Source organism: Oryzias latipes, chromosome 6 (genome assembly GCF_053564925.1).
Source record: "Oryzias latipes strain Hd-rR chromosome 6, Olatipes_Hd-rR_3.1".
Taxonomy (NCBI): Eukaryota; Metazoa; Chordata; class Actinopteri; order Beloniformes; family Adrianichthyidae; genus Oryzias; species Oryzias latipes.
The window spans coordinates 21,882,143-21,909,346 of record NC_136242.1 but is presented as its reverse complement, the minus strand read 5'-3'; the positions used below and the strand labels follow the sequence as shown (position 1 = coordinate 21,909,346).

General features: G+C 40.5%; 3 protein-coding genes across 7 annotated transcripts in view; 2 read left to right on the top strand and 1 right to left on the bottom strand.

Annotated features, from left to right (window-relative positions):
* The window catches only part of igf1ra (insulin-like growth factor 1a receptor), a 78,513-nt gene extending 64,577 nt beyond the window's left edge, over positions 1-13,936 (top strand). For both annotated transcript variants that reach the window (XM_004069661.5, XM_078949354.1), the window contains exons 11-21: positions 1,004-1,287; positions 1,401-1,543; positions 2,100-2,265; positions 2,356-2,458; positions 2,640-2,710; positions 2,798-3,027; positions 3,963-4,067; positions 4,237-4,396; positions 4,568-4,697; positions 6,147-6,281; positions 9,073-13,936. In XM_004069661.5, coding sequence (XP_004069709.1) covers positions 1,004-1,287; positions 1,401-1,543; positions 2,100-2,265; positions 2,356-2,458; positions 2,640-2,710; positions 2,798-3,027; positions 3,963-4,067; positions 4,237-4,396; positions 4,568-4,697; positions 6,147-6,281; positions 9,073-9,577 — 2,032 coding nt within the window. In that variant the 3' untranslated portion in view covers positions 9,578-13,936. The remainder of the gene's footprint in view (positions 1-1,003; positions 1,288-1,400; positions 1,544-2,099; positions 2,266-2,355; positions 2,459-2,639; positions 2,711-2,797; positions 3,028-3,962; positions 4,068-4,236; positions 4,397-4,567; positions 4,698-6,146; positions 6,282-9,072) is intronic.
* On the bottom strand, positions 8,130-16,243 carry pgpep1l (pyroglutamyl-peptidase I like). Of its 4 annotated transcripts, none has more exons than XM_011476150.4 (6): positions 16,080-16,238; positions 15,947-15,999; positions 15,760-15,876; positions 15,464-15,684; positions 14,029-14,190; positions 8,130-8,310 (listed from the first exon to the last, which is right to left on the bottom strand). In XM_011476150.4, exons 1-6 carry the CDS (start codon positions 16,108-16,110, stop codon positions 8,286-8,288), a joined length of 609 nt encoding a protein of 202 aa, XP_011474452.1. In that variant the 5' UTR covers positions 16,111-16,238; the 3' UTR covers positions 8,130-8,285. The 4 variants fall into 4 exon arrangements, with proteins under 4 accessions (XP_011474452.1, XP_078805483.1, XP_078805485.1 ...); XM_078949357.1 differs by lacking the exon at positions 8,130-8,310 and adding an exon at positions 10,175-10,884 and having other exon boundaries at positions 16,080-16,243; XM_078949359.1 differs by lacking the exons at positions 8,130-8,310; positions 15,947-15,999 and adding an exon at positions 10,175-10,884 and having other exon boundaries at positions 15,760-15,902; positions 16,080-16,210.
* A 1,654-nt stretch (positions 16,244-17,897) lies between these two features.
* On the top strand, positions 17,898-24,966 carry synm (synemin, intermediate filament protein). The gene is made up of 4 exons (XM_004070031.5): positions 17,898-18,815; positions 19,474-19,598; positions 21,139-21,218; positions 21,290-24,966. Exons 1-4 carry the CDS (start codon positions 18,015-18,017, stop codon positions 23,320-23,322), a joined length of 3,039 nt encoding a protein of 1,012 aa, XP_004070079.1. The 5' UTR covers positions 17,898-18,014; the 3' UTR covers positions 23,323-24,966.
* The last annotated feature ends 2,238 nt before the right edge of the window (positions 24,967-27,204 follow it).

Genomic DNA, 27,204 nt, shown 5'->3' with positions numbered 1-27,204 from the left:
TTTGAAGTCATGAAGAATGATGTCTGTAATTGCTCGCTGCTTCTGTCAGCTGCTCAGTTTTTTCTGGGTTAGGACCGTCCTCCTTATTGTTTTCATTCATGCAAAAACTTTCCAATTTTTCTTCATCCCAGCGATGCTCTGACAGGCTACTAATCAGTGCCAGTCAGGCATGTGCATCTGTCTCATTACTCCACACTATTTGTTTTTTTCTTTTTTATTTATGGTGTATTGTCAGGAGTAACTCATGAGCTGGGCTTTCCTCTGCTGGATTAAAACAGCAGAGCTGTCAAACTGTCGCGTCTTCCTCCTCTTTTCCTCATTGTGTGTGTCTCTGCGCTTCTTGTATTTAAAGTCAGTTCAAGTAGTAGATTAATAATTTTTTGTTGCTTTTTCTAAACCACTAAAGCCCAAAGTTTTTAAAATTTCACAAGAATTGTTTCTTTAAGGCATTCCTGTGAACTACACCAGTTGTAGGTCTACAACGTTTCTCTTTATCTCTACTTCTCTGTTGACAACTGAGCAGGTTTACTAGCTATAACTGCTTGATAATAATGCTGGGAATCTGAATATTAAATCTGCTGCCTTGTTTGTAGATTTGAAAGATCTTAACCTGGACAACTCAAAACCTGGATCTTTCTAGGCTTTTAAAGTTAATTTGACATTTTTAATTTGTTTTTTGTTCATTTTGGATGGCAGCAAAATACAGCCGTCAAAAAATTTAAACTAAAAACATTACAATAAAAAGTATAAATAAATAAATAGAAAGCAGTGGCTAGAGTTAACCTCCTATGGGTTCTCAGATATAATAATAATTATAAAAGGGAATACTTTTTTATTTTATTTTTTTAATTTTTACTCAGCATCTATTGGGTTCCCGATTTATTCTTTGTGGAACTAAAAACGTAATTTACTTGCAATGCAGATACTTTTTCAAATGTAAATAAATTTCTTTGCCTTTTTTTTATTTTTCTGCTAAACAGTGTTTTTATGTTTCTTTTTCCAGGCCTCCAGACCGTCAACGCAGGGACGTTGTTGGAGTCGCAAACAACACTTTGTTTCCGGATGGAGCTCAGGGAAATGCTTCGCTCAGTCCAGCGGAGAACGGCACAGATGGAGTTCCCCCCGTCATAGAGTACCCCTTCTCAGAGGAGAAGGTTTCCACAGAATACCTGGAGATCCCCAGCCTGCAACCTTTCACCGTCTACCGTATCGACATCCATGCCTGCAACGAGGAGGTGGGCCTCTGCGGTGCCGGAGCGTTCGTCTTCGCCAGGACCAAACCCGCATGTGAGAAAAAGTTGACATTGTCTCTGAGAGAGGGGTGAAGCATTGCACTAACCCAGTCTACGGGGTTCCACAGATACCAGAATAACAGGCGTTTTTTCACATTTGTTCCTCAGCTGAAGCAGATGACATCCCTGGAAAGGTCGTCCCTGAAAGGAGTGACAAGGTTGAGGGCTGTATGGTGCTGCACTGGCCAGAACCCGTTGTCCCCAATGGACTCGTACTGATGTATGAGGTCAAGTACCGTCTGGGGACTGAGGTAAATCACTCACATTTCTTTCAGGTCACATATATTCACTTTTTGCAGTCACTTTTGCATTTTTTTTTATTTTTAACTGTGGATTCTGCAGCTTAATTGGCTGTAGACCATTGTCAATCAATCTCCCCCATGGCACAAATCTATAAAGCTTTGCAAACTTACATAAATCTTTGATCGCGATCAAATCTTTTATTTTCATTCTATAATACTGGACTTATTTTTCCACCAAAGTTTGAACTTTGAGTGTTTAAACAAGACAGAAAAGTGTGAAAATGTTTGTCTGTTGGAGAAAAATATATAAGGTGTGTAGTGAAGAGTTTTACAGCCTTCTACACTAGTTATAAATAAATCGATTTTCTTCGCGGATTGTACATATCGTTCGTTATTTTTAGAATGTGTATATTTGTGCATATATGTGTATATTTTCTCAATATGGCTGAAGAAAACCTCTTTGAATCCACTTCAACTTAAAAACTGAACTATGGAGCCATCCAGGATGAATGAGAGTCTTCACAGAGATGTCACGTCCACCTTCACCTGCATTTCTCTTTCTCAGCCTGAGAAACACGGATGTGTGTCACGACGGCAATACCGGCAAAACAGAGGAGCTCGTCTGACCCACCTGAGCCCCGGGAATTATTCAGCTCGTGTGCGGGCCATCTCTCTGGCCGGAAACGGATCCTGGACAGAGAGCATCTACTTTTACGTGCCTCCCCCTAAACGTAACCTTTGCTTCTTTTGATGCTTTGAAACTAGATTAAAAACAGCACAATTTACTATTAATGTCTGGTTTTTGTTTCTCATCCCAACAGGAGATGATGACGTTACGTTCTACTTGTCCATTATAATTCCCATTATAGTGACGCTCTTCATCGCCAGCCTCATCACCATTTTGTTCTTCATCAACAAAAAGAGGCAAGTGTTTCCGCCAACCCGGCCTCCTGCTTCTTGAGTAGAAGCTTAACGATCAGCGGAACGTTAATTAGACTTAATGAGCCTTTTCATTAGCATTCCCCTATGAGAAAGAGTAAACCTCATGTCTAGTGTTATCACAGAAATAGCCCGTCGGCTCATTGGGCTGGGTTTGTGTTTGCAGGAACAGCAACAGACTGGGCAATGGAGTCCTGTATGCATCCGTCAACCCAGAGTACATAAGTGCAGCTGAGAGTAAGGATGTCACGTTATTTCCTCCATTTCCCACAGTTCTGTTCTCATATCAGTGTGATAGTGACCTGCAGGATCTTTCTGCTACAGTGTACACTCCAGACGAATGGGAGGTGGCTCGAGAGAAGATCACCATGCACAAGGAGCTGGGTCAGGGCTCTTTTGGCATGGTGTACGAGGGCCTCGCAAAGGGCGTCGTCAAGGATGAACCTGAGACACGGGTGGCCATCAAGACGGTCAATGAATCGGCCAGCATGAGGGAGCGGATCGAGTTTTTGAACGAGGCGTCAGTCATGAAGGAGTTCAACTGTCACCATGTGGTAAGGCGGCAAAACCCAAAAGAGACTATTTTCTAAGAAATTGAAAAGCAAAGCAGTACTAGAATTTGCCATTTTGTTTAAATAGCATTTATGGAAAGATCTGAAAAGGCTGGATAACTATTTTATGTGGGCATCCTTAAGATTTTCTCTTAGGAAGTAGTTCTGGTTGACGAAACGGGAAATGCTCAACCACAATATTTAGTTTAAATCACTTGCAGATAGATGAAAAAGCTGCTTCCCAAATATATAATGGAAATCAAGAACAGGTTTAGCTAAGTTCTATAGTAGTGGTCTCCAACCCCTGGACTGCTTGTACTGGGATGCAGAGGAAAAAACACAACCTACCTTTTTGTCTTTTGTTCATAATCAGATTTTAAAGGACGTTTTATTTTGGAATGGGTCTAGATGACCCAACTCCCAATGGTAAAATGCCTAGGATAGCACAAGGGTTACAGCGACTGCACTGACCGCTAAATTGAAACCCTCAAAGCTCAGAAAATTAACCAAAAAAAACATATTTGGAAAGTTTCTTTTTTACAGAAAAGAGCCAGGGAGAAAACAAAAGAAGTTTTGACTTCAAAGAAAAAAGAAAGCTGCATTTAACAGACAAAAACCAGGAGTCTTTGCACCAAATATCTGGATTTATTGCAATGGTTGTCTCAAAACTCAAACACCATAATAATAATAATAATAATAATGTGTAGTATTAAGCCACCACCTGTCTACTGTTACAAGAGTGCTGCTAATAAAGTTGTTCAAATGGTGGATTCATATCAATATATCTATAAAATACCAGTTTTATTGACCCTTTTTTTTTCTTTTCTTTTTTGTATTTATCCAGCGTCCGATTTTTTTTTAGTTATGTGTTAAGGGAAAATCTGGATTCCATTTTAATGGATCCTACATGAACTGTTGCTTTGCTTGGATTAATATAGGTGCGCCTGCTTGGTGTAGTCTCCCAGGGACAACCAACCTTGGTGATCATGGAGTTGATGACCCGGGGAGACCTCAAGAGCCACCTGCGCTCCCTACGCAACGAAGTAAGCCGCTTTTGCCTCAAAACACACACGCACCTTCCAAATGCAACCGTTATCACGACTGGAATATTTTAAATCGATTGTTTCACTTAAAGCTTTGTTACATGATTTGATATGAAGTCTGGCATCGTTAAAGCACTTTGTCATTTCCCTTCTCTTTGCTGTGCCACAGAACTCCAACAGCCAGGTCCTGCCACCGCTTAAAAAGATGATCCAGATGGCCGGAGAAATTGCAGACGGCATGGCCTACCTGAATGCCAATAAGTTTGTCCACAGGGACCTGGCTGCCAGGAACTGCATGGTTACAGAGGATTTCACAGTGAAGATTGGAGGTAGGAGACGCCTTCAGGTTCTCCAGAGTTGAAGCCACTGTGCGAGTTTCAATCTGGGTTTGGAATAGTAGATTCTTAATATAGACGGAGACTTAGTAGGTGGGTGGAATAGATCAGCACATATTTAGCAGCTTTCCTAACTTCACTTGTGTTTTTTTTCTCCTCCTGCAGATTTCGGCATGACGAGAGATATTTATGAGACAGATTATTATCGAAAAGGGGGGAAAGGCCTGCTTCCTGTTCGCTGGATGTCTCCAGAGTCACTAAAAGATGGCGTGTTCACAACGATGTCTGACGTCTGGTATGTGTACGCATTACTCTTGTGGCGTGCTGAACCTGCCTGAGTCCAGGGAGTTTGTGCAGCCTGCCTATTTAGGGGCTGTTTGTGTGAGAGAACAGTCGTGCGGTCACAGGTTTTTGGAACTTGAATTTACTGCCATGGCGACCGACTTTTCCAAACAAATCAGAAACATTTGTGGTTTTCTAGGTGGACAGAACATCATTTTTTGAGCTAAAACGTGTGGGATTGTGAAGAACTTAAGCAAACAAAAAGTTGATAATTGTGTTTTTTTTTGTGGCTGTTCTTGAAGTGAACTAATGATAAAAGCCTCAGACATAAATGTATATGATGTGTAGAAACGCGTCTTATACAAACACGCCCCACCATTTCCCTGCTGCTCCGTCTGCAACCTACAGGCATGTCTCAGGAAATTGCATTAAGCTGCTTTCATTATTCCGCCTGCTGTGTCCTCATCTGCACTGGGAGCTCATCAATTCTATTTACCAATGCTCTCATATTTCCTAAAGATGATGGGCCCAGGAAATTGTTTAAAGCTCTTCCTCCTTGTTCTCAATTTCGCTCTTTCCCTGGGCATTACTCGGGTCTGGCAAGCATGTAAAGACGTGCCTGTTGTCATGGATACCCATCACAGCAGATGTTAAGAAGTGCAACAATTACCAACAGACCTTTAAGCAGAACAGCGTTCAAGTCGGTTTTGACCCGACAGGCTTCACCAGGCGGCCACTGATATCCCATCGCTATAGAAACCATACATTTTACCAAATTGTCTTCCAAAATATATGTTTGCTTCTTTTGTTTGCCTGGTAGAACTGTATTATTGGCTGGAACACATTGTTTTAAACACCTCTTTCCTGTTTAAACTCAGTGTCTCGTGTGTTTGTCCCTAAAGGTGGGTTCAAACTGGTCCAGATGTTGACAAATGTGAAGCAGGCTCTCATCTATACTTCTTGTACTCTAAACGTACCTCATGGGTGCCTTAAAAGACCCTCTTTTAATTTATTTTCAGCCTCTATAAGCATGACGTCTATAAGTGGATGGATCAGAATGGAGCAGAGCAGGGAGCCTGTGACCCACTCAGCGTACTTTCTACGCCCCACATTCTTCTTTTTCTCAAACGCCTTTTTTTGGTCTGCTCCTAATTCCCAATTTGAATAAAAGAAATACTCAGAAATGCTCATTTTAAGCTGAATTTTCTTAATATCTTTCCTTCACCATGAGAAAAATGCCACAAGAATATGTGGAAATCTCCAAAATTACAATTTCTAATGGAGTGGCTCTTTAAGTTAAATTTTCCGTTTTATTTGCATCCACAACTTTATTGTTCACAGGCATAAAACTGTTGTGTAACAATGTTTTTAGCAACTTTACTGTAGCTTGACAGTAAAGGAAACTTTTTGGAAGAGCATTAGATTAAAAAAAAGACTTCTGTTTGCTCATGTTGTGTTGCAGGTCATTTGGCGTGGTGTTGTGGGAGATCGCTACGCTGTCGGAGCAGCCCTACCAGGGAATGTCCAATGAACAAGTGCTGCGCTTTGTCATGGAAGGAGGACTCCTGGACAAACCCGACAACTGCCCTGACATGCTGTAAGTCCGGGGTCTTTTCCTCCGTCTTCGGTCCCGATAATATTTTGCCGTCTTACTATTTTGAGCTGGGGCTTTAGGCGTAAGACATACGGCGTGTGCGTGCGCGGGGAGGGCCAAAAGAGGAGGACTGAGAATAACGTCACTGGTTAAATGTAGGCTGTTGACTTCATGGCCTCAGCGGTCAGCTGATGGGGGTGGGGGGGGGGCTTCTCACCTGCTCTGCATCGGCCCATAGAAGGAATGCCAAAACCCATGTGTGAAACATGCCCCGCATTCCCGGCGCGGAGGGCAACGGTGTCCATCACGCCCGCCAGGAGACGAACAGCCATCAAATCAATTGTTTCACCCATGAAGAATCCCTCTCTGACACGCAGCAGGCTTTTAGAAAGATGAAATGTGAGCAAAGTTTGCAAAGCTGCATGCGTGACCTCGATGAGAAAGCCTTCTCCCTCCTCCCTCCCGCCCTCCATGGCTGACCTCACCTTCAAAACAGGACAAGGAGAACAGAATAGAGGGCCGTGTGTTGTTCAGACACAAACCTCTGGTTTCTATGGCAGCCTCACTGTTTTGTCCTGATTACAGGAGTGTGTGGATCCTGTCGCGGAGGTGCTGGTGGACTGGGGGCTTAGCCTCCTGGTTTTCAAGCGGCGCGCCAGGGAGTTAGGCTGTAGCCGCTGGTCACTAGCGGTGATTTAACATGGAAAGCAGCACATGACAAAAGCAGATGAGAGCCTGGGTTTCAAGCAAAGATGGGCTAGAGAGATGTGAAGAGTGGAGGCCACAGTAACGCGCAGATGGATGAGTCATCTTTGGACGGCTTTGAATGTCTCCTTGTTTTTGGTTCCTCAGGTAGATTTGGGTCATCGTGTTTCTGACTAGAGTTTCCCGGAGACAAATGTCCATTCTCTTCCACTGAGCTGGATGAAATAAAACAAGCTCTGCTCTATTTTGGAACGGGGTTTATCCCTTAGCGTTATTAGATGAGTGTTTTTTTTTTTTTTTACATTCAGGGACTTTTTCTTGTGAGAGAATTCGTCTGTTCTTTGTTTGAGGCATTAGGGCTTGTTTAAATATTCACATTTACTCTAAAGTTAACTTAAACTTTTGTGTTTTTTGGTTAAACCATGGCTTTTTTTGTACTTCAAAAGCCCACTTTTAATAGTCATTGTGCAGTTTTTTCCACCACAGCTCTGGTGTCAGGTAAGTAAGTAGTCAGAAACATCTGAAATGAACAAAGATGTAAAGATTGCATTCAAATAGGAACGATACAGGTCAAAAGGTGCAACTTCAAAATTAAAAAGTTGGCGTTTTATTTATACACTAATCTTTCCAACTGTATTTTATTGCAAATTAGTTAAAGTAGTAAAATGTATGCAAAAACTGTAACACCATTGGATCCGTGGCATCAAGTTGTCCTAATGTCAGTTAATGAAGAGTTTTGAGTTTTTTCAGCACATGAGCAGAGCAGGGAAAACATGCAATTTGACAGGATGTGCACTGCAAAAACAGGCCTCGTTGAAATAAGTAAAAAAAATGATTGGAATTAGATAAAAAATATACTCTTAAATACACATCTCAGGTAATGAGGTAAGAAATATGTTCTCACCAAGAATTCCTGTTTTAAAAAAAATTTTTGGTCAACAAGACATGTTTCCTCAAACTAAGATTATTTTCCTATTGAAAACCTTCTTGAAAAGATTATTTTCTTACAAGAACCAAAATAAGACCACATATTCTTGAACTAAGGGTCTTCTTTTTTTTTTACTTGAAATTCAGTTATTGTAGTGTAAGCAGCTCATCTTAACCTGGTGATAACGGTGTAAGTCGTGTGTGCAGTGACTGACAGGATCCTGGAAAGAAATGAGGATTTACTGGAGCATTTTATGAAATTTACACAAGTGGCCGTGGAAAGGAAAAGACGTGAAAGTGGACAGCATTCTCCTGGTGACGAGCAAGATCCTTGGAGATGCTTCATGCTATTCAGGAGAGTTAGATAGTTCCTCTTCAGGCTGCGGAAGTGGTTTTACTCCTGGAAAAGAAATAAAGAGTTAATAGAAAAGAAGGAGCAACAACAAAGTTGAGATGGCCTGAGGTGTTTGTGTCAGTCAGCCATGGGGAATATTCCTAGCTTGTTTGTGTGGAGCTGAGGTGCCGCAACACTGTTTTATGAGCTTGTTTTGACATTCCCAAAGCTCGGTTGCTTGTTGGGTCAGTAACCTTAAATGTGATTTACTGATCTGTCAAATTGCTGATCCGACCAAATGTTTTTTACTGTGGTTAAAAAAAGAAGAAAAAAAAGAAAATGCTGAAAAAACTTCCTGAACTTACTTATCAAAGTGACCATAAGAATTTCTCTAAGATTTACTGTCTGTAAGCAGCTAAAAGCCTTTAGAGTGAATTATACTGCAGTCTACATTTCTTTTGCATTTTAAATAAATCCTTTTTTGGGTAAATGTCTCCAAGCTGCCAGGAAACTCTCATCAGACTTTTACTTATCGTGCACTGAGTCATAGTGGAAGAGGACAAAAAATCCCTCTAGTCCTATTTTTGGATTGATTTTACAGTATTGGGAAACCTTTATAATTTGTATTCATCAAGACCAACATACTGTGGTTTGAAATTTGTTTTGAGGATTTAAGAAAAAGGTTTAATCTTCAGCTTCTGCTGCCACCTGCTGGTGAGAAACAGAGTGACCATGAACCAAAGAAATTCAAGCTTTCAAGAAGTGTTTTTACAAATGGAGTTACACTCGAAATGACATCATTAGTTATGTTTCTGTCCCTCATCTCAGGTTTGAGCTAATGAGGATGTGCTGGCAGTATAACCCCAAGATGCGTCCGACCTTCCTGGAGATAATCAACACCATCAAGGACGATCTGGATCCTTCCTTCAGGGAAGTCAGCTTCTTCTACAGCGAGGAGAACAAGCCGCCGGACACAGAGGAGCTGGATATGGAGGTAGAAAACATGGAGAACATTCCACTGGACCCCGTATCCACGAGGCAGCCGGCCGTTATTCACCCGTCCGGAAGCACACTGCCTCCTTCTGCCCAGCATTTGGCCCCCATGCAAGGCCCAAGTACTCCTTTGCTGGGACCTGTGTCCCCCTCACACCCGGGCTATGTAGCTACAACTGTGGGATCTCCGGGACACGACAAGCACTCAGGGCATGTTTTGGTCAACGGACCTGTGGTGGTGCTGCGGCCCAACTTTGAGGAGATCCAACCATATGCACACATGAACGGGGGCAGAAAGAATGAACGGGCATTACCGCTGCCCCAGTCGTCGGCCTGCTGATATCTGTCGAGCCCCTCCTCTTCCTCGCACACAGGGTAACTCTCCATCTCTTCCGTGAGGGACGGGTGAAGTAAGACATTGAGTTGGTTCTACTGTGTGTCAGTAGACGATCTCTTCACTCGATTAAGGTCAGACTCTCAAAGAAACTGTAAAACATCACAGAAACCTGCTGAAGCGTTTGGAGTTTGGCGGCTCAGACACACTGGGGGGCTCCTTCCTGCGCAGCCTGTTTTTCAACCTTTTGTCACAAACATGTTCTCCGAGGAGGAAAACACCACAGGCATGTACAGACTTCCATGAACTCGCTCGTCTTTTTAGCATATCTTATCAGCGAAACCAACAGAAGAGCACTTTTTGTTCCTGAGGATTTCAGAGAGGGGAATGTTTCTCCTCAACATGGTACTGCTCCATTTCCAAAATGGCTTTTCATCAATGAATTTCTGTTTTTGTCATTTTCTACAAACATACTGGTTCAAGTTTGCCTCATAATGAACTTTTGGATACAGATTTCTATCGGGTGTGGGTCAAAACGGTAAAGTCCGTAAAGTCTATTGGGTCAAAACGGTAAAGTCCGTAAAGTCTATTGTACATCTGCCAAACTTTTGCCAATTGACTTTTATTTTCATCCAATTTGATACAGGTGTCACTTTGTGATAAGGTGGGGATTCAGAGTTCAGAGAGTCTGGGCAGTTAAATTAATGTTTTCAGAATAATTTCTCATCATTGACAGAATTTGCATCTGCGGGTTTTTCGCGTTTCTAAAAATCGTAAATCAAATGTTTTTTATGATTTCTAAGCCTTTATTTTTGTTTTCTTCTAAGGGAAATAAGTCCATATCAACGTCAATTTTTGAATGTCATTTTGTGTTGCCCTTTTTAAAAAAAATTTTTTTTTAAGTAAGGTGAATTGGCAAAATCATGTCCAAATTCAAATCTGAAGTCCTGCTGAAAACCTCAAATGTCACTTTTGACATTTTTCCTGTCATCATGCTTCACTGCACAGACCTGGTCCGGTTTGGTCATCAAACTCTGAATCCCATCTTTAATTTACCTTTGTTTACTTTGAAGAAAAAAAAAGGCAAAAAGTCTCACACTGAGAGTTTACTTCACTTTCCGATCTGTCAGTACAAGTCAGCTGCTGTCTTCAGGTGTTTTCCTGACGTTCGTCAACGCGCGTTTCAGGTCGGAACTGTTCGGATTCAGTGGCACCAAACTAATCGTCCCAAACATACAAGCTGTTAGGAGAGATGTTACGATCCTCTGGACGGCTCCAAAGGAGGTCTCTTTTGAGAAGCCGTCACCATATCTCTGCATTTCAAAACACATCAGAAAGGTCTTACAGTCCTATTTTTGACTGCAGGATCATTTTTTTATAAACCTTTTTTTGTCACTTTTTTAAAGAACCTTTTTATGGTTGAAAATGTTTGCCTCTATGTCTGTACAGAACAAAGCTGCTATTTTATTCTTTCTCTTTTTGGATGATTCTATATAAATATATATAAATATATCATTTTCTTCAGGTTTGATATTTTGTGATCTCCACAAGCAGTCCATTTTTAAGAACCATAAACTCTGTTCAAAGCTCTTTAAATACAAACGAGTGCCCACCCCCCAAAAAAAGGTTTTCATCTCCAGCAACACTCAAGTTTGTTCCAATGCCTTTTTTTTATATTTGTGAAAAGTTTTGCTCCTTGTTTTGTGGGTATTTGTTAAAATTATTTGGAATGGACACCTTAGCTCTACGTGTGAGCGTGTATTTTCGCCCCCCCCCCCCCCCCTTTTTTTTTTTTTTTGCGTGTGTGTATATTTGTGTTGTTCAGCACTGCGCCTAGTGTTGCCCCCTCTAGGTGCAACTCAATCTCAGGTCAAAATATAGGCTTTGCTTTCTCCACACATTCTTTTAGCATCTTGTTCTCGTGCTACCCCATCGCCCTGCCTTCCTGCCCCCATCTTTGCCGCTGTTTGTTACATAGTCTTGTTTTTGTTTTTAACCGCTGGCTGATCTGCCCCCCCCCCCCTCCAGTGTCTCCTGTCAAAACTACAATTTGTTCCAGCGTTAAAATAATTTCTGTATACTATTTTTTATTTTTTTACCCCATCCATTTAAGGCTTCCTTTGTAATAAGTAGGGCTAATCAGTTTGCCTTATTTGACTGACTAAACCAACTCTTCAGGCTTTTTATTTTTTGGTGGCTAATATTTTTACTTTTTCATAGTAACACCCCCAAAACTGATTGTCTTCAACACCTCCTCTTCTAAAAAAAAAAAAAAAAACAGGATGGGTTTAAGTCCAGGGAAGGGAACAAGTTCAATGTCAGGAATGAAAGACGTCTTAAAACGGCAAAATATTGAAAATGTTTGGAAGGATTTCTACTCATCTTGCCTGTTGTTTTCTTTTCCTTTAATTTTATTTTTTTTATAGGAATTTTAATTTATTTATGCTTGTTTCCTTTGCGATATCAACTTAAATCACTGCCCCATCATTCAGTAAAACATAAAATGATTATTTTTATTATTATCACGTTTTTGTATGCATTGTCCTTGGTGTCGTGACTGGGGGACTTTAAAAGCTTTTTTTTCTAAATTATTATTATTATTTTTTTCCCTTCAGGCATCTATCTACCTCACTCTTTAAATATATTTGTGCATATGGAAATCAGACACATCTCTTGATCGTCGGTTTTAGCAGAGACCTCTTCAGAGTTAAATCCCCAGGGATCTCAATAAACCTCATGAAACATACTAAAACAGAAGAGGGCCATGTTGCAAGTCAGACTTATTCATCATTTTACTTTTACTTTAATTTTTATTCCAAAAACAAAATCTCCACCTCTGTAATTCAACAGAAAAACATGAACAATGCTGCTGCCTTTTGTGTGGTCTCCTAAAGGAGGGTCAAACTGCATTTACTATCTATGAAAATCACCCTAGATAGACTAAATGACACCTTTTTTTTGACCAACAGCTGGTGAAGCACAGCGTGTGAGAAGTGGGTGGAGCTTAAGACTTTCCATTTTCCGCTCGCTCTGAACGCAGTCACAACCTCAGATCCTCAAAACACAACCGTATCTTTCTCATCTCAAATGCATTTATACAAAAATATTTAAAAAAAAGGGACACAGTTTTCACATAAATAAAGATACATATATATTTGTGCATCATCCCATATTACAGCTGGAGTTGATTCTGAACAGATAAAACTGACCTTTACCATGAGGTTAGTACTGTGAATGTAACCAGAATAACTCCATATTAAAAAAATAAACACATTTAAGAAGCAGCAAATCCACCTCTTACCTTCAATAAAATAAAAGCATTTTTATATTTGATTCTAAGCAACAAGAGAAAAAAGAAACATGCATTATGCATAAATTACTTGAATGTCATTATTTATTCTGTCCGAGTGAACCCACTGAATGCAATGATGTTTTGGTCCTATTGTTTATTCCCACTCTCATCCATCCAACTATATTAATGACCAATTTTGATGTGTTTTTTCCCCCTCATTTCTTTAAATGAATTGTGTAATGAATTGTTCAGTCCCCTATGGGAGGGTTCTAGTTAATCCCTTCCAAAAACAAGTTTGTGTTTAATGTGACACAGTAGTTCTTAAATCCCAAAACGAGTGCGTTCATTGATATGCTGGGGGTGGTTGATTAGTTCGCTAAATAAAACCCCAAGAAAAAGAAAAAATAGGAATCATAATCATACCTGTATGCACAATTTTTCCCCAAAAATTAAACAATTTTTTTCAGTCCGATATCTGCCAAAAATCATTAGAAAACTGATCTTTAACATATCCTTTCAAGCACAAAGCAATCCGAATCACCACTTGGACACGGGACGGGAATTCAGAATAGACGTGATTAGAAAAATCTGATAGTTTACAGCATCAACAACAGTTGTTTGTATTTCCAGCATAAACATATGGTTACTACACTTTATTGATTCTTCTCAACGTGTTGCTTTTAGTATGTTCTTTGTGAAAATTTCAGGTTTACGGAGGATGCATCGCTGCATCCACCTGCAATAATAGGTTCAAGGTTTATCATTATGGTCTGATTTTTTTTTTTTAATGATTTTCATTCCTACACCATTTCAAGGGGCCTTGGTCTACTACTATGATCGTATAATGCTGTTGCGTAAATCTTGATGTTTATAACATGATCGGGGAACGAAATAATCAATCGACTTTCACTTGACTGTCTGTATCCGAGGCCTCAAACGTTTTTTCTTCACTCCTTTAGCCAAGATGGTGTATTTTTTGACATGCCATGTCCATATGTGTATCTGAAAATTTCTTGTATTTTACTTTTTTTCTGAAATTTTGAATAAATAAATAAATGAATGAAAGAAAATAATGTGGTTGGTCTTGGTGTCTCTGCACTGTAACCTCTCTTTTATTTATTTTTTTATTCGTGGTTTGTACGATGTTTGCTGTGAGAGGACCTACCTCGCCGTCCTCCAGTTGTTGGAGCATGGTGAGGATGACGGTCGCAGAACGGGCACCAATCTGTCCGCTGATGCAAGGCAGCCGGATGAGGGGATGTGGATGAAAGCTGCTCTCTGATGGCCATGATGCAGAGAGCAATAATATGCAAAATCACACAAAAACCTGGAAAAAACATTTAAATAAACATTACTTTGTAAGTATTTGTATTAAATGGAAAACATTTAGCAAGTTATAAGAGTACATATTATGTTGGTAAAAGGGATATAGTCAATCAGGAAGTAAATAATCAATTTCTGGCAAACTGTCTGCCTCTGTATGCACATGCGATGCAAACAAAAAGACATCCAATCACAAGCTCACTTCTACCTAATCGAGTCTCTTATATTTGGCTAAAGGTGAACTGCAGTGATGGATGTGTTGTTTTGTTCACTAAACATTTAATAACCCTTTATTGTTATTTTCAACACATCAATCAATACCTGAATGAATTCATGTGGCACCTTTTTATTTGAAGCTCTTTATGTCGAAAAGATGTTTGTTTTTGTTACCTAAAATAAACCGCCCCAGTAAGAAAAAACAAACGTTTTATTCTGACGAAAGGCATTTTTTAAATTATAGTATAATTGCCAAATTAATAATACTATATCCAGATCAGTGGTTTGCAACCTGTTGCTCTGGAGCCACATGCATTATTTTATTCTTTTTTGAAGAAAGGATTTGAATAAATAATGGGTTTGTAGGTTTGGTTAATTTATTTTAGTTAATTCCGTTTATTTTTATTTTTTAAAATTTTTAAAATGTAAAATAACAGCAAAATGTTGGGGAAAGGTTTAATTTACTGTCAGAGCGGTTTTATAACAATTTGCTAAAAGAACATATTCTTCACCAACGTAGTCGTGTTTGTATTTGATAGTAAAAGCAGAAAAAGGATGACGGTGCACCGAAATGATAGAAAGTGCCATGTTTGACTTTTGTTTTCTTACATTTTGAATTCAAATGAATCTGCTGCAGCAGGAAGATCTCTTTTGACACAGGTTGCATTTTATTTTGAAAGGAACCTGTGAGTGCTGCTGTCAAAAGGAAAAGAAGTCAAACATTTTATATATAGAAAAATATCACACTTTTATAAGTCAATACTTGTAAATATTTAAAAACTACATTTGTAAATGAATAGATTAATGAGCACAAAAATAGAGTGCATTTTCTAAACAATAAAGTGGGGAACTCTTCCAGAAGGCTCTCTTAGTATTAAAAGTTGCAGACGCCAGATCTAAATTGTATCCATTTCGGTAAAAGAATTGGACTGAAGCATATTGCCACAAAATTAGTTGGATCTGTTACGTATTGATTTGTGGACCACATATGGAGATGCGTGTCATGTTAGGGGAAAGTTACACAACCCCACTATTAAAATAATTCATAAATGATAGCACACCTTCCAGCATCTGCTGAAGGAAGGACATCCATCTCTGTGTCTTTGATGTGCTTTGAAACAGCCCTCATGTTGATGATGGAGTGCAGTTTTTCTGGACCACCTTCCATGCAGCTTTGGGGGCAGAAGCCACACACATCTCTGTCTTTGAAGCCCCTGTTCCTCCCGGATTGCTCCAGCAGCAAAACCCTGGAACCTCTGGCAATGCCCAGATGGACAGCAAACTGGAAACCACCAAAGAAATGCATCACGTGTTTAAAAAAAAGAACATAAAAAATCCAAACCTTTTATTTTCTAACCTTCGGTTTAAGGCTTTGCCAGAGTTCAGTGATAATCTGCTGGGTCTTAACATAGCTCACTGGCACCTCCATGCTGTGAACTTCAAACTTCTCTCCCAGTCCAGCTTCCTTCAACGCCTGCCCTCATTTGACAAAATGCATGTCTGTGCAAAGTCACGTGACAGAAATACGTCACTTTGATCATTACCTGAGCTGCTTTCCAGCTGGGATTCACTAGGAACTCTTTAAATGGGCCGAACCCTTGTATAAAAATTAGGATAAACATGAGCATAAAAACTGGATTAATGATTAGCACGCTCACCAACAACTTCCTGTTTTACCTGTAACCACCACCGTGTCTCTGTCATTCATTTAGCCTGATTTAACGGCAGAAGAGTTCATCAAAAGCGTATATTATGCTGGCAAACAGTCCAGGGGGTTAATATAAGAAGATTCTCCGTCATCAAGGTCATGCTCTTACGGGGTTCTGTTCTTAAAGGCAACAGGACATCTTGCGATTCTAAGCTCTAGCAGTGACATTTGTCTCCACTTGGGGGCGCTCGTGTCAAACAATCAGCTGCCACAGCTTCAGGAATGCGATGCGTTCATGTGCTTCAGATAAAAAAACTTGGTTTGCCCCGTCACAAGTCACAAACACGCTTCACCCGATGTTAAGTGTACATTTTATATGCTGTATGATCTTGTCATACACAACACATTGTATTACAAAAATATCTGATGACACTTCAACAAGTACGGGACAAAAAACATTGAGACATCATCAATGTCCTATTTTACAAGAGCATAAACTACTAAACTATAACTGTCCCAGCTTTATCTGATTTATAAAATTATTCATGGTTTTATAGTGGGATTGTTTTGACGACATTGATTTCTAGCTTTAGGTTTCTTTTATTTTTATCCACTTACAATGTTTATCAAACTAGTGCTCTGTTGTGTTTACATTGTTTTTACCCATTAATGATGTTTCTATTGCTAATTTATATTTTAACAATTTATTTTTCACCCTTATACAATATTAACATCTGATTTTTATTGATGTTTTATGTTGTATTTTTGTTGTCAATTTCACTTTGTTTTTTGGAGGGACACATTGACCACCTGCTTAGGGACCACAGAAGAAAACCTCTGCAGACATGCTTTTGCTTTTTTATTTTTACATATTTAATGTCCCTGTCAAACACTGGGCACTCTCCCTCTTTTTACATTCCATCAACCACCACTGTAGAACATAAACACTAACCCGAGCACAGGTGTCAGTTCACCTTTGCACAAACAGTATGCGTGACAGAAATGGTTTGTATGCATAAGTATGCGCGTGTGAGCTGTAGTTGTGTTGCGTAGCTCCATGCTGACATGTTTGTATGTGAAGATGTTTGGAGCCAACAGGTATGTTTGTAACATTTGAGTATGTGTGGGCAGGCCCCGCCCCTTTTCACTATCATCCACACCTTACAGATGATAGACTTCTTCTGTTACTTTGTGATTCTACACCACCACCACCCCCCAATTCTGTAAGCATCCTCCAACTTCCTTAACCCCCTTTTTCCTCCCCTTTCTTCTGATCTCTTACCTATTCTCTCTAACAACTCACTTTCTTCCTCTCTCTTCTTCTTTTCTGTCCGGTCCAACAAAAAAAGTAATAGTATAATAGTATAAATACAGTTTAGCTTCAAATACAAAGGGGTTTATACAAATATACACCTCATGTGTCAGAAGATTCACAACTTTTTATTGTAACAGTAAAATCTATCCAACACAAGAGGCCTTCAGCTCTCATCTGTTTGCTCAGCTGTTTTACAGGACAAATGTACCAGTCAAATAAATTATAAATAAATAAAATTGATTAAAAGTAGTCTCCAACAGGTCTGAAAAATAGATGAAAGATAAGCAGTTAAAATAACATTCATATTCCACAGTATTTTTTTATTAGATACGATAAGGTAAATAAATGCAATAGTTAGCATGTATATCATTAAAGTACTAACTAATATTAATCTGAACTGCTTTTGTAAACAGGGGTGCTAATCTAAATCTTTCGGATGTTAGTAGTTCTGATAGCACGTGAATGCAGCACAACATCTGCAGGATGATCCGGTCTTGGGACCCTCGTTTGATGCGGGCTGTGACCACGCCCCCGTCCTGCACTTGTCAAAGAGCACGGATCCCGTTTAACATCAGAGTTGTCCCCGCAGACGCGCGCGCGCAGGAGACGTTCGGGAGAAACGCAGCTCTTCTTGGGTTTTTCTGCAACGATGCTTCCGTTCAAGCGAACTTTTGACAGCGAGAAGCAGCAGCTGCAGGAGCTGAACAGCAGACTCGCCCAGTACCTGTCCCGAACCCAGCAGCTGGAGCAGGAAAACGCGCTTCTCATCACTGAGATTAGTCACCTGAAGCAGGTAAAGAAGACCCCCGAATGGCAGCAAAACTACAGGGCGGAGATGCACGACCTGCGGAGGATGGTGGAGCAGCTGTCCTTTGAGAAGTCCCAGGCTGAGCTGGAGCGGGAGAAGCTGTGGCGGGAGCTGCAGACGGTGCAGTCCGCGTGCAGCGAGCAGACCGAGGCGTGCAGGGACATGAGCGGGGAGCTGCAAAGCTGCGCGCAGGAGCTCCAGCAGTCGCACAAGATCAACGGGGAGCTCCAGCAACGCCTGCTCCAGCTGCAGGACGAGTGCAAGCGCTTGGAGGAGGCTCACAGGCGGGACGTGCATCACCTCCACAGACAGGTGGATTCCCGAGTGGCGCCCTTCCTCACACAAACTCACCGTGGGGCGCCGGTGGTGTCCGTGGAAGAGGTGCAGAAGTATGCGCGCGGCCTGTCAGAGGGATGGATTGAGACGTTTGAGATGTACCAGAGGAAGGTGGAGGAGATGGAGCGAGCGATTCAAGAGGACCAGGCGAGGCTGAGTGACATGAAGACGGAGAAAATGATGTACTCCTCCGAGCTGGGGAAGCTGCGCACGGAGACGCAAAGACAGGCGCAGACCCAGAGGCGTCTGGAGGAGCAGCTGATGGCCATGCAGCAGAAATTCCAGCTAGAATTCAATGAACATCAGGTGAGGTGCAACGCCAACATTAGAGGCAGTATTTAATTATAGCCTTTTAACGTCCATTCTCTAAAAACAAAAAACAAAATCCTAATTCCAAAATAAAACCAAACAATGTGTATTTGGGTGATGGAGACAAAAACAGAGGCCAAAGCCACACCCACCACCCTTAAAGGCACATCCTGCTCCAACTAAATAAATCATCATTTCCCAGCCCAGCTAGACTGCCCAAACAAATAGAATTAATCCACGTATAGCCTGAAATGCATTTTATAGAAAGATATTTCCATTGATTACTACAACCATCATAACCATTGCTTTTGCATTCGATGTATGACCTCAGCATTAAGGGATTATGCAAGTCGCTCCACTTCCTGAGCACTTTAAACTTGACAGACTACTTCAACCACTTAAACCAATTAGATGTCAGTCTGACAAATCCCCATTAGCCGCCTAAAGATGTTGCTCCAGGCAACAAGGTCAGTTATAAATGACTTACTTTTGCCATTCATGTCCACTAAGTCAAAATAAGTTCCCATACCTTAAAAATAAGTAAAGATTCAATTCTGAGTCCAAACTTGCATGCGCAAAATTTGGAAGCAGTCCCACATTTGTTTTTAAGTCAGCAGTACAATAAAATGTGTTTTTTTTATGATTGTTTCTTTAGATGATCATTGAACAGTTGGAGCATGAGAGGAACTCACTGGCTGATGCTATGGCGGAGAAGATGAGGGAGCATCAGCACCTTCTCCAGGTGAAGATGGATCTGGGCATGGAGGTGGCTGCTTACAGGTAATGTTTTGTTTTTGTTTTTTCTTTTCAACCATTTTTTATTAATAATAATACAAAAATATTATGAGGGAAGTTATTAGCAAGTGCCTTAAGTGTATGGTGACCACTAAAGTCCCTCAATTATGCTTGAACCGAACCACAGAGACATAAAAGCGGTAAGAATGTTTTATTGAGAGCATACTTTGTGGAATCACTCCTGATGAGGAAGCACAGAAATGTTTTTCTCTATCACAGAAGATAGCTACAAAATAAAATTACACGGAATTTTTTTCAAACATGTTTTCAAGAGGATATTAGTCATGGCGTTGCTTTTTCATTTCCTGAAATCCACAAATTAAATAAAACATTTCCTTCTGTAATGTCATATTTGAGGAAATCAGCTGCTTTTCCTCCAATATTTCATTAAGTTCTTTGTGAGGTGATGTTGTGAATAACCATGGACCCTTCCACAACTAAGATTTCTATTAACAGAAATCACACCCCATAATCCAACTGGTTACACACTCTCCGCCTAGTTTACATCCCCTCGCACCCCCAACCTAACAGTACCTGGATGAGGAGAAAACAAAGACGTACATGCAAGTGAATGCATTGTTTGAGCCGGCATCAGGCTCAAAACTGTACAGCTGGATAGCTCCAGTATTGCTCGCCATTTGTGTTGCAGCGGTAATTTTAGGTTGGGGGTGTGATGGAGTGCAAATTAGCAGGAAAGAGCATAAAAAAAGGGATGATAGGAAATGAGGGCAGGCTTACTAAGCCACAACTTAGAAGCAAATTTCTGATGAACTCCTGCTGCTCTGCAGAAACTATGTCCTAGAAAGCAACACAGGCTTTTAAATTTTGCCTAAAAAAGGCAAAATGCCCCTGGGAATTTTTTTATAATAGATTTAAGATGATGGAAGTAGTACTTTTGTGAAAACCTGAACTTATTTGTCTTCTAAAGATTATTTCCAAGAAAGGTTTGAAGGACCTTCTACCCCAGTGTGACTCCGTATGGATTCTGCTGTGACACATTTGGTTTGCTATGTCCTTTTGGAATAAACAGAATACTCCCATAAAGACAAGGTGCTGCTGTGTGTTGTTGGATAAGTTACGAGTCAGCTTTGCTTTGGCATTTATAGACAACAGTGTGGACCCTCCCCCCCCACACACACACTCATGCACACACACACCTACACACAAAATGGAGTAGCTATTATTAGGTTAGTCAGTCAAATGGCGCCCTCCAGAAAGGCTACTCTTCTTTAGTGTACTTTGGTTATGGCTGATTCATGGTCAAGAAAAGGTGAGGTGTCTTAGTTGATTATAAACCGACTTTTCGAAACAGCGCACAATCCGATTGGCTTTTGATGAATGCTGCCTTTTATGGCAAGAGATTTCATCAAACCTCTTGAGTTCAGTTTAGGAGGGCTGAAATGGCAGAGCTGAATGATGTGCGTCGTCTAGTGAGGTATATGTTTATTGCCGATGATTCAGTTTCTATTGAATGTCTAGTTTGATTCTGTCTTCACCAAAATCTACACCCTTCTTTTCTCATCAGAGCTCTCCTTGAAAATGAAAAAAACGGACTGCAAGATGCTCATAAAAGGATTAACAGACCTCAACGAGAAAGAATAATAGGTAAACAAACTACTGTGACTTACTTTCTCAAAGAAAACACACAATGTGATTTTTTAAAATATGTGTTTTAGATATCAAGGTTCCAGCCCAAACCTACTCCCCCAGAACTTCCCTCCTGACCTCGTCACAACGCACAGATATCAAGTACACATCACCGATGAACCTGAGAAGATCCCCCAAGGTTCCCTCTGGCTCCGTGAGTCCCCCAAGGGTTGTTCCATTTTCACTTGTTGGGAAGGCTCGGCATCAGAGCCCAGCTTCCAGAAGGGATATGATCTCATTCAACAAAGCTCAAGCTGCTGCTTCCATCCCATCGGCTCCTCCAACCCTCACCGTCAAAGATAAACAAACAGGTCGAATCGAAAAGGAAGAAAATAGAAATGTGCAAAAAACAGCCGGAGAGCAGGAAACTGGGATATTCAAACCAGACTCTGAGGACAAACGAATCAGTCATACAGCTGAGACCAAATCGGTAAGGGTGGTGTCAGCTCCAGCAATTATTCTTGGAGCAAAAAAGGAGGCAGAAAGCAAAAAGCAGGTTTTAGAGAAGAATGAGAGAGGCAGTGTGCATGATACATTCAGAGAGAAAGATCAAGCAGAGACTGCAACAGGTCCAACTGAGAAGAAGATATTAGACGCTGTGTCTGTAGAGGAGATCATAGAGAAAGTGATCAAACCAGCAGGTTTAGAGGCTAAGGTCTGTTCATCGGGAGACTCTAAGGTCACCTATCATGTTGAGAAAAGTGAGGAAGACGATGGCAGAACAAAAACCCAGATTGTGTTGGAGTCCAAAGTAGAAGAAGAGCTTGACATTTCTGCAGATTCTGCCCTGGAAGAACTCCTGAGTCATGGTGTGAAGAAGGTGTCGCTAGAGAGCATGGATGATACTGCAACAGCGAGCATGATCAAGAGTCTGATAAGCAGCATTCAAGGAGGACAAAATCTACAAAACAGGTCCGTCAATGTGGAGATCATCGAGGAACCCATGGAGTCTTACAGTGACGAGGAGGCTGCGGTTGAACAAAAGAGCAAACCGAGCTTCTACGAGCCATCAACATACTTTCAAATCGAGGAGCTAGAGCATGTCCCTCATGATGTTCGAGAAGAAAGGCTGAGTGATGATGGCACGAAGTCCTCCTTCAGCACTACAGACTGGTCTAGTGGGAGATCAGTGCAAGCCCATGAGGTCCCAAGAGAAGATGGGTCTCCACATTTTTCCCACGTCCAAGAGTATTTTGTGTCCACACCAGACGAAAACTTTTCTGAACCAGAAGGAGGAGGAATAACATCCTATGGCCACTATGGAGTTGTTGATGACCTGTCAGATGAGCGCTATTATCAAGATGAAAGTATTCCCCAGAGGAGAGTTATTGTTGAGGAAAGTGACGAGTCCAAGTACATGTCAGGGGATGGCTCATTTGGCAAGGAGAGTTTTCCAGAGTGCATCATTGAAGAGGAGGTCCGCGTCTCCCCGGAGGTGCAGGAGTCTTTCCTTGAATTCCTGAGGGAGGAGTCTTTGGAGCCCAAAGAGCAGCTGAAGGGAGCTTTAGAGAAGCTCCAAACCTCAGTGTCAGGACCACTAAGGGAGGAGCTGGCTTTCCTCACAAAAGTTAGCAGTGAGAGTCCACAGAATGTGGCTATCAAGAAGGTGGAGCAGTCAGCTGACAATGGAACAGTGACTGTAGTTGCAGAGCTTAATGTGTCCCAAACCCTTGAAGACTCTGGTTTGCTGGATTCTGAAGATGTTTCTGAAGAGCAGATCATGGCAGCTTTGAGATCTTCTAACCTTGCTCTGGAGAAATCCTTAGGTGGAGGAGCAGGTGGAGGCTACAGCATTAAGGTTTTCGAGGAAAGCGAGCATGTCGGCGGTGATGACTTCAAAGGCTTTAGCGAGGAAAGAAAGTTAACATCAGAAATGATTGAAAAACACGTGAAACTCGGGCTGCCGGAGAAGTCCTTCACTTTTCAGATGGATGTCGAGAGCAGTTGTGCTGAGACGAGCTCCGACAAAGAGCTGCAGTTTGAAACGATGGAGACACCAGAGAAGATCTCTCACGAGAAAAAAGTTGCAACACTTTACCTTGAAGGTCCCTCAGAAAACTAAGTAAATAAACAACCAAAAAAAAAATCATTTCATGTTAAGTAAATACTAAAAACTATAAAACTGCATTTGGTTCTAGCAAATTGGTAAAGAAATGAGAAATTCTGGCTGGAGTTACCAATAAAAGGTGAGCTATAAATTACTTTTATTGTTCGAGAAAAACAACAATCCTACTAAAAGCAAAGAGTCTGATGAAAGTTAAAAAACTATGTTATCCTTAAAGACTCTTTAAATATCTTTCAATATATATTTTTGTACTAACCTGCATGGAGATCTAACACAGTTTATAATGGACCCAATCACCCCTCATTAAAAAGAGTTTTGATCATCGTATAATGGAGACAAACACATGGTGCTTGGAGTTATGAAGCTTTGTAAACCATTTTATTAAAATAAGTATAGGAAGATCCCAATAATATCAGTGGAAAAACCTTTTTTGACCATTAAAGTCCCACTCCGATGATCTTTTTATCTATTTTAAAAGCGTAACTAGGGTTTTTTTAATTAGGATTATGCCTGACATAGTTTCTGCAGAGCAGCACAGTACGCGTCTGAGTTTACAGCCCCTCGCACCTCCAACCTAACATTACCGGTGCAACAAAAATGATGAGCAGCATTGGAGCTGTCCAGCTGTATGGTTTTGAGCCAGATGCCAGAAAACAAAGGCGAACACGGATCTATTTGTCTGCGAGTGGCTGCATCAGAATGGAGCGGAGCATGGAGCTTTGTGCACCTGCTCCTGATTCACAGGTATTTGAATAAAGATATACTTTGGAATACAATTTTAGGCTTAATTTTATTTATTTATGCCCGCCATCATCAGAAAAATGCTACAAGAACATGTTAAAAACACCAAAAACAAAATTTTCATGGGAGTGGCTCGTTAAAAGCATGTTACACTATTAAATAAATAGAACAAGTCTGTTTGAAGTTAAGCAAATGGTAAGTCACAAATCTTTTGGAAGTTTGTCTCTCTCTGGAGGTAGCATGCTCCCGCCTCAAAGGTGTACACTGTTCTGAACTTGTGATTGAAGACTTACAGTAGAAATCAGAATTTTTTGGGGGAAAATCAGAACACTACTAGAAAACTGTGCGCGCCCAACATGGTTTGCTGTCACAGTGTTTGCTTTAAGGGTTCAACTTTGCTCTTACTAAAGAGTTCGTTTATGACACTGACTATTTTTGGAACATCAGCTTAGGGAATCTGAGTGCTCACTGGTGTTTGTTGTGTGGTGTGGATGTTACGCAGTTGAACATTTTCTCTGCTGGTTTCTATCATTTACATTTGACACGTTTGCTTTTAAAAACAAGGTTGTTAAATGTAAAAATGTATAGATAGACACGTTTATTTAGGATTGTCTTGAAGTTCTTTAACTGCATTTAAAGAAAAACAGGCTTACTCACAACAATGATCTTCAATTATCTCTATTAATGTAATGACACCATGTGCCATTCCCCAAGTTTAACAGAAGTTTTCACTTAGAATATGCATGCATGATGGATTTTTTCATTAAAACTGAATTGATATTTTTCCTGTTTAATTATTACATTTCTGCAGAAAAAACATTTTGCTTTGATTTATGTTTTGTTTCCAAATCTTGGTTGAAAACAAAAATCTCTAAACGATTAAAACATAAAAAAAGAAAATTTTGGTTGGAGTTTTTTTTATTAATAGTATATTTTATTTAACTCACATATATATGTAGAGAGAGAGAGAGAGAGTTTAATGTTACAGCTGGAGATTAAATAGAAAATGTGGGATTAAAACCAAACAGCAGTGCATGATGATTGCATTACTAAAACACATGGAATGCTTCTCTGTACATTGTTGTGTCAGTAATTTATGAATAACTGGATTATGTATTGCCAAACATAAATTGTTTAAGTGGTCTAGGATAAAATTTCACAATAATGTTTAAGTCTGGAGCCACGCCTTATTTTTTCAAACTTTGTTTCCTGGGGGCCAGACTTAATTTCATCTTTATAAAAGCTTTAAAGGGAACAATTTCTAGTCTGATGGTCTTAAGTTTTCTTTAGGAGATGGATTTTTTCCCCTCCTTCACTAAATAAAGCTTAACAACAACACCCACATCCAGGGATGAGACAGTATTTTACAAAGTGATACTTTAATCACTGTCTTTTGTCCTTGATTTGAAAGCTTTCTTAAAGATGAATTGGCATGAAATAAAAGACCAAGTCTGTCAAACTTTTTTATTATTTTTACTTCTCTGCAGCTTTCTTTTCTTGTGTTGAGCAGCATATGACAAGCTCAGGCCCTAAAAATAATACCCAAATTGAATGACAGCAGATAACGATCAGTTCAAGATAAGGGGTGTAACTTTCCTTCAGCAGGGGAAGAAATACTACCTAGCAACCCGTGGCTGCACTAAACATATCAAAATAACCAGTTAAGCAATCCAAGGTTTAGAAAACAGCTATGTTTACCACTCCCCATTAAAGCTGAAAAGACTTTGGGGATCTACTGTAGCAAAAGTCTGCTTAATCAAAACATATAAAAATGACACAATATGTGGATGACAGAGCATATTACTCAAGATAGCAGGTAAAAGCTGCCTCATGTTTCTGCTTTAATAAAAAACAACAGAACTGAAGACTTGAAGCAGGGAGGTGGAGTGAAAAGCTTTCCCTCTTCACAGGGGAAAGCAAAACACTGGTAATCTGGAACAGATCCATCTGGCCCCTTGGATGTTTTCGCCGTTGCTAGGGTTGATGTAATGGATGGCCTCTCTCAGCATTACTTCACAGGAAAACGTGGAAAAGTCAAACGTGTGCTGGTGTGTAGTACATTGTTCTTTGTTTTTAGTGACCTGTGAGCGCTACGTACGACATACAGCAGCTTTCCTCTGGAAGGGAAAAAGCTGCCATGCTGACAAAAATTAAAAGACACTCTCATGACCCATCAGCTCTGGGTTAGGACACATCTGAAAGGTGAAGAGCTGCCTGTCGTGCACAGAGACTGAATCCTGATATACCCTGTCGTATTTGGACCCCTCTACACCTCAGATAGCAACAACAAAGCAACACAGCAACCAGCCAGCTCAACTTGTAAACATGTCCTCACTAGAATGAGGCCGGGTCCCTTTACCAGAGTATTTTTATATGACGACAAAACCAAGCTCATGTTGCAAATGTATGCCACGCGCACCATGTCCACAAAAAGAGAAAAGCCAGTCCCTACTATTAGTGCATTGACTGTGACACAGACAGATTATATTAGCAGAATTCTGTTTTAGATTGAATTTCTGTTAATTTTTACTTATCTTCTAAGAAATAAAATGCTATTTAAAAAAAATGAGGACGCAGATAAATACATTTCTGATTTCTTTCCAATTTCTGATGCCCATCTGTCAGCTTCCATCCAAGAAACAAAAAGTCAGCCAGTGTGATATTTTACACCAGGGAAAGTGGCTCTGCACACTGCCCTTTCCAAGATTAGCGAGCTAACAGAGCTCTAGAGATGTGGCAGAAACTAAAAATGACAGGACAGGAATGGACAGGCGTCCCCTCTCCTTCCTTCTTGTTTCTGGTCCAATGTGCTCAGTCCAGAGTTTTCAAACGTTTCGATCAGGTGGCGACCTTTGCAAACACCATTGATGTGTGTGTGACCTGTAATAAATCTTTGTCATCATCATCCTGTCTTCCGTCATCTCCACACTTCATATAAGCTAAAGTTTGTCTTACTTCAGCGCTTAGATCACCAATGGCAGATCTTCTACAGGCATGATGCATGACAGATTTCTTTTGTCATGCAAGCAGGTCATGTCAGTAAATTTTCATAGTGAAAATAATGAAGGGCTTTTAACGCAGCAAATGCGTTTTTTTCCCACAGTTTTGGACTTAGAGGTGATCAGAGCCATAAACATG

What these genes read in the sequence shown, in the direction of transcription:
- synm (XM_004070031.5), top strand. Translation starts at nt 18,015, where the DNA reads ATGCTTCCGTTCAAGCGAACTTTTGACAGCGAGAAGCAGCAGCTGCAG. An exon ending in TAGAATTCAATGAACATCAG is followed by an intron (nt 18,816 to 19,473) that starts GTGAGGTGCAAC and finishes TTGTTTCTTTAG; the next exon opens with ATGATCATTGAACAGTTGGA. An exon ending in ATGGAGGTGGCTGCTTACAG is followed by an intron (nt 19,599 to 21,138) that starts GTAATGTTTTGT and finishes TTTTCTCATCAG; the next exon opens with AGCTCTCCTTGAAAATGAAA.
- pgpep1l (XM_078949357.1), bottom strand. Translation starts at nt 16,110, where the DNA reads ATGAATGACAGAGACACGGTGGTGGTTACAG. An exon ending in CCAGCTGGAAAGCAGCTCAG is followed by an intron (nt 15,877 to 15,946) that starts GTAATGATCAAA and finishes AAATGAGGGCAG; the next exon opens with GCGTTGAAGGAAGCTGGACT. An exon ending in CCTTCAGCAGATGCTGGAAG is followed by an intron (nt 14,191 to 15,463) that starts GTGTGCTATCAT and finishes TGTTTTTTCCAG; the next exon opens with GTTTTTGTGTGATTTTGCAT.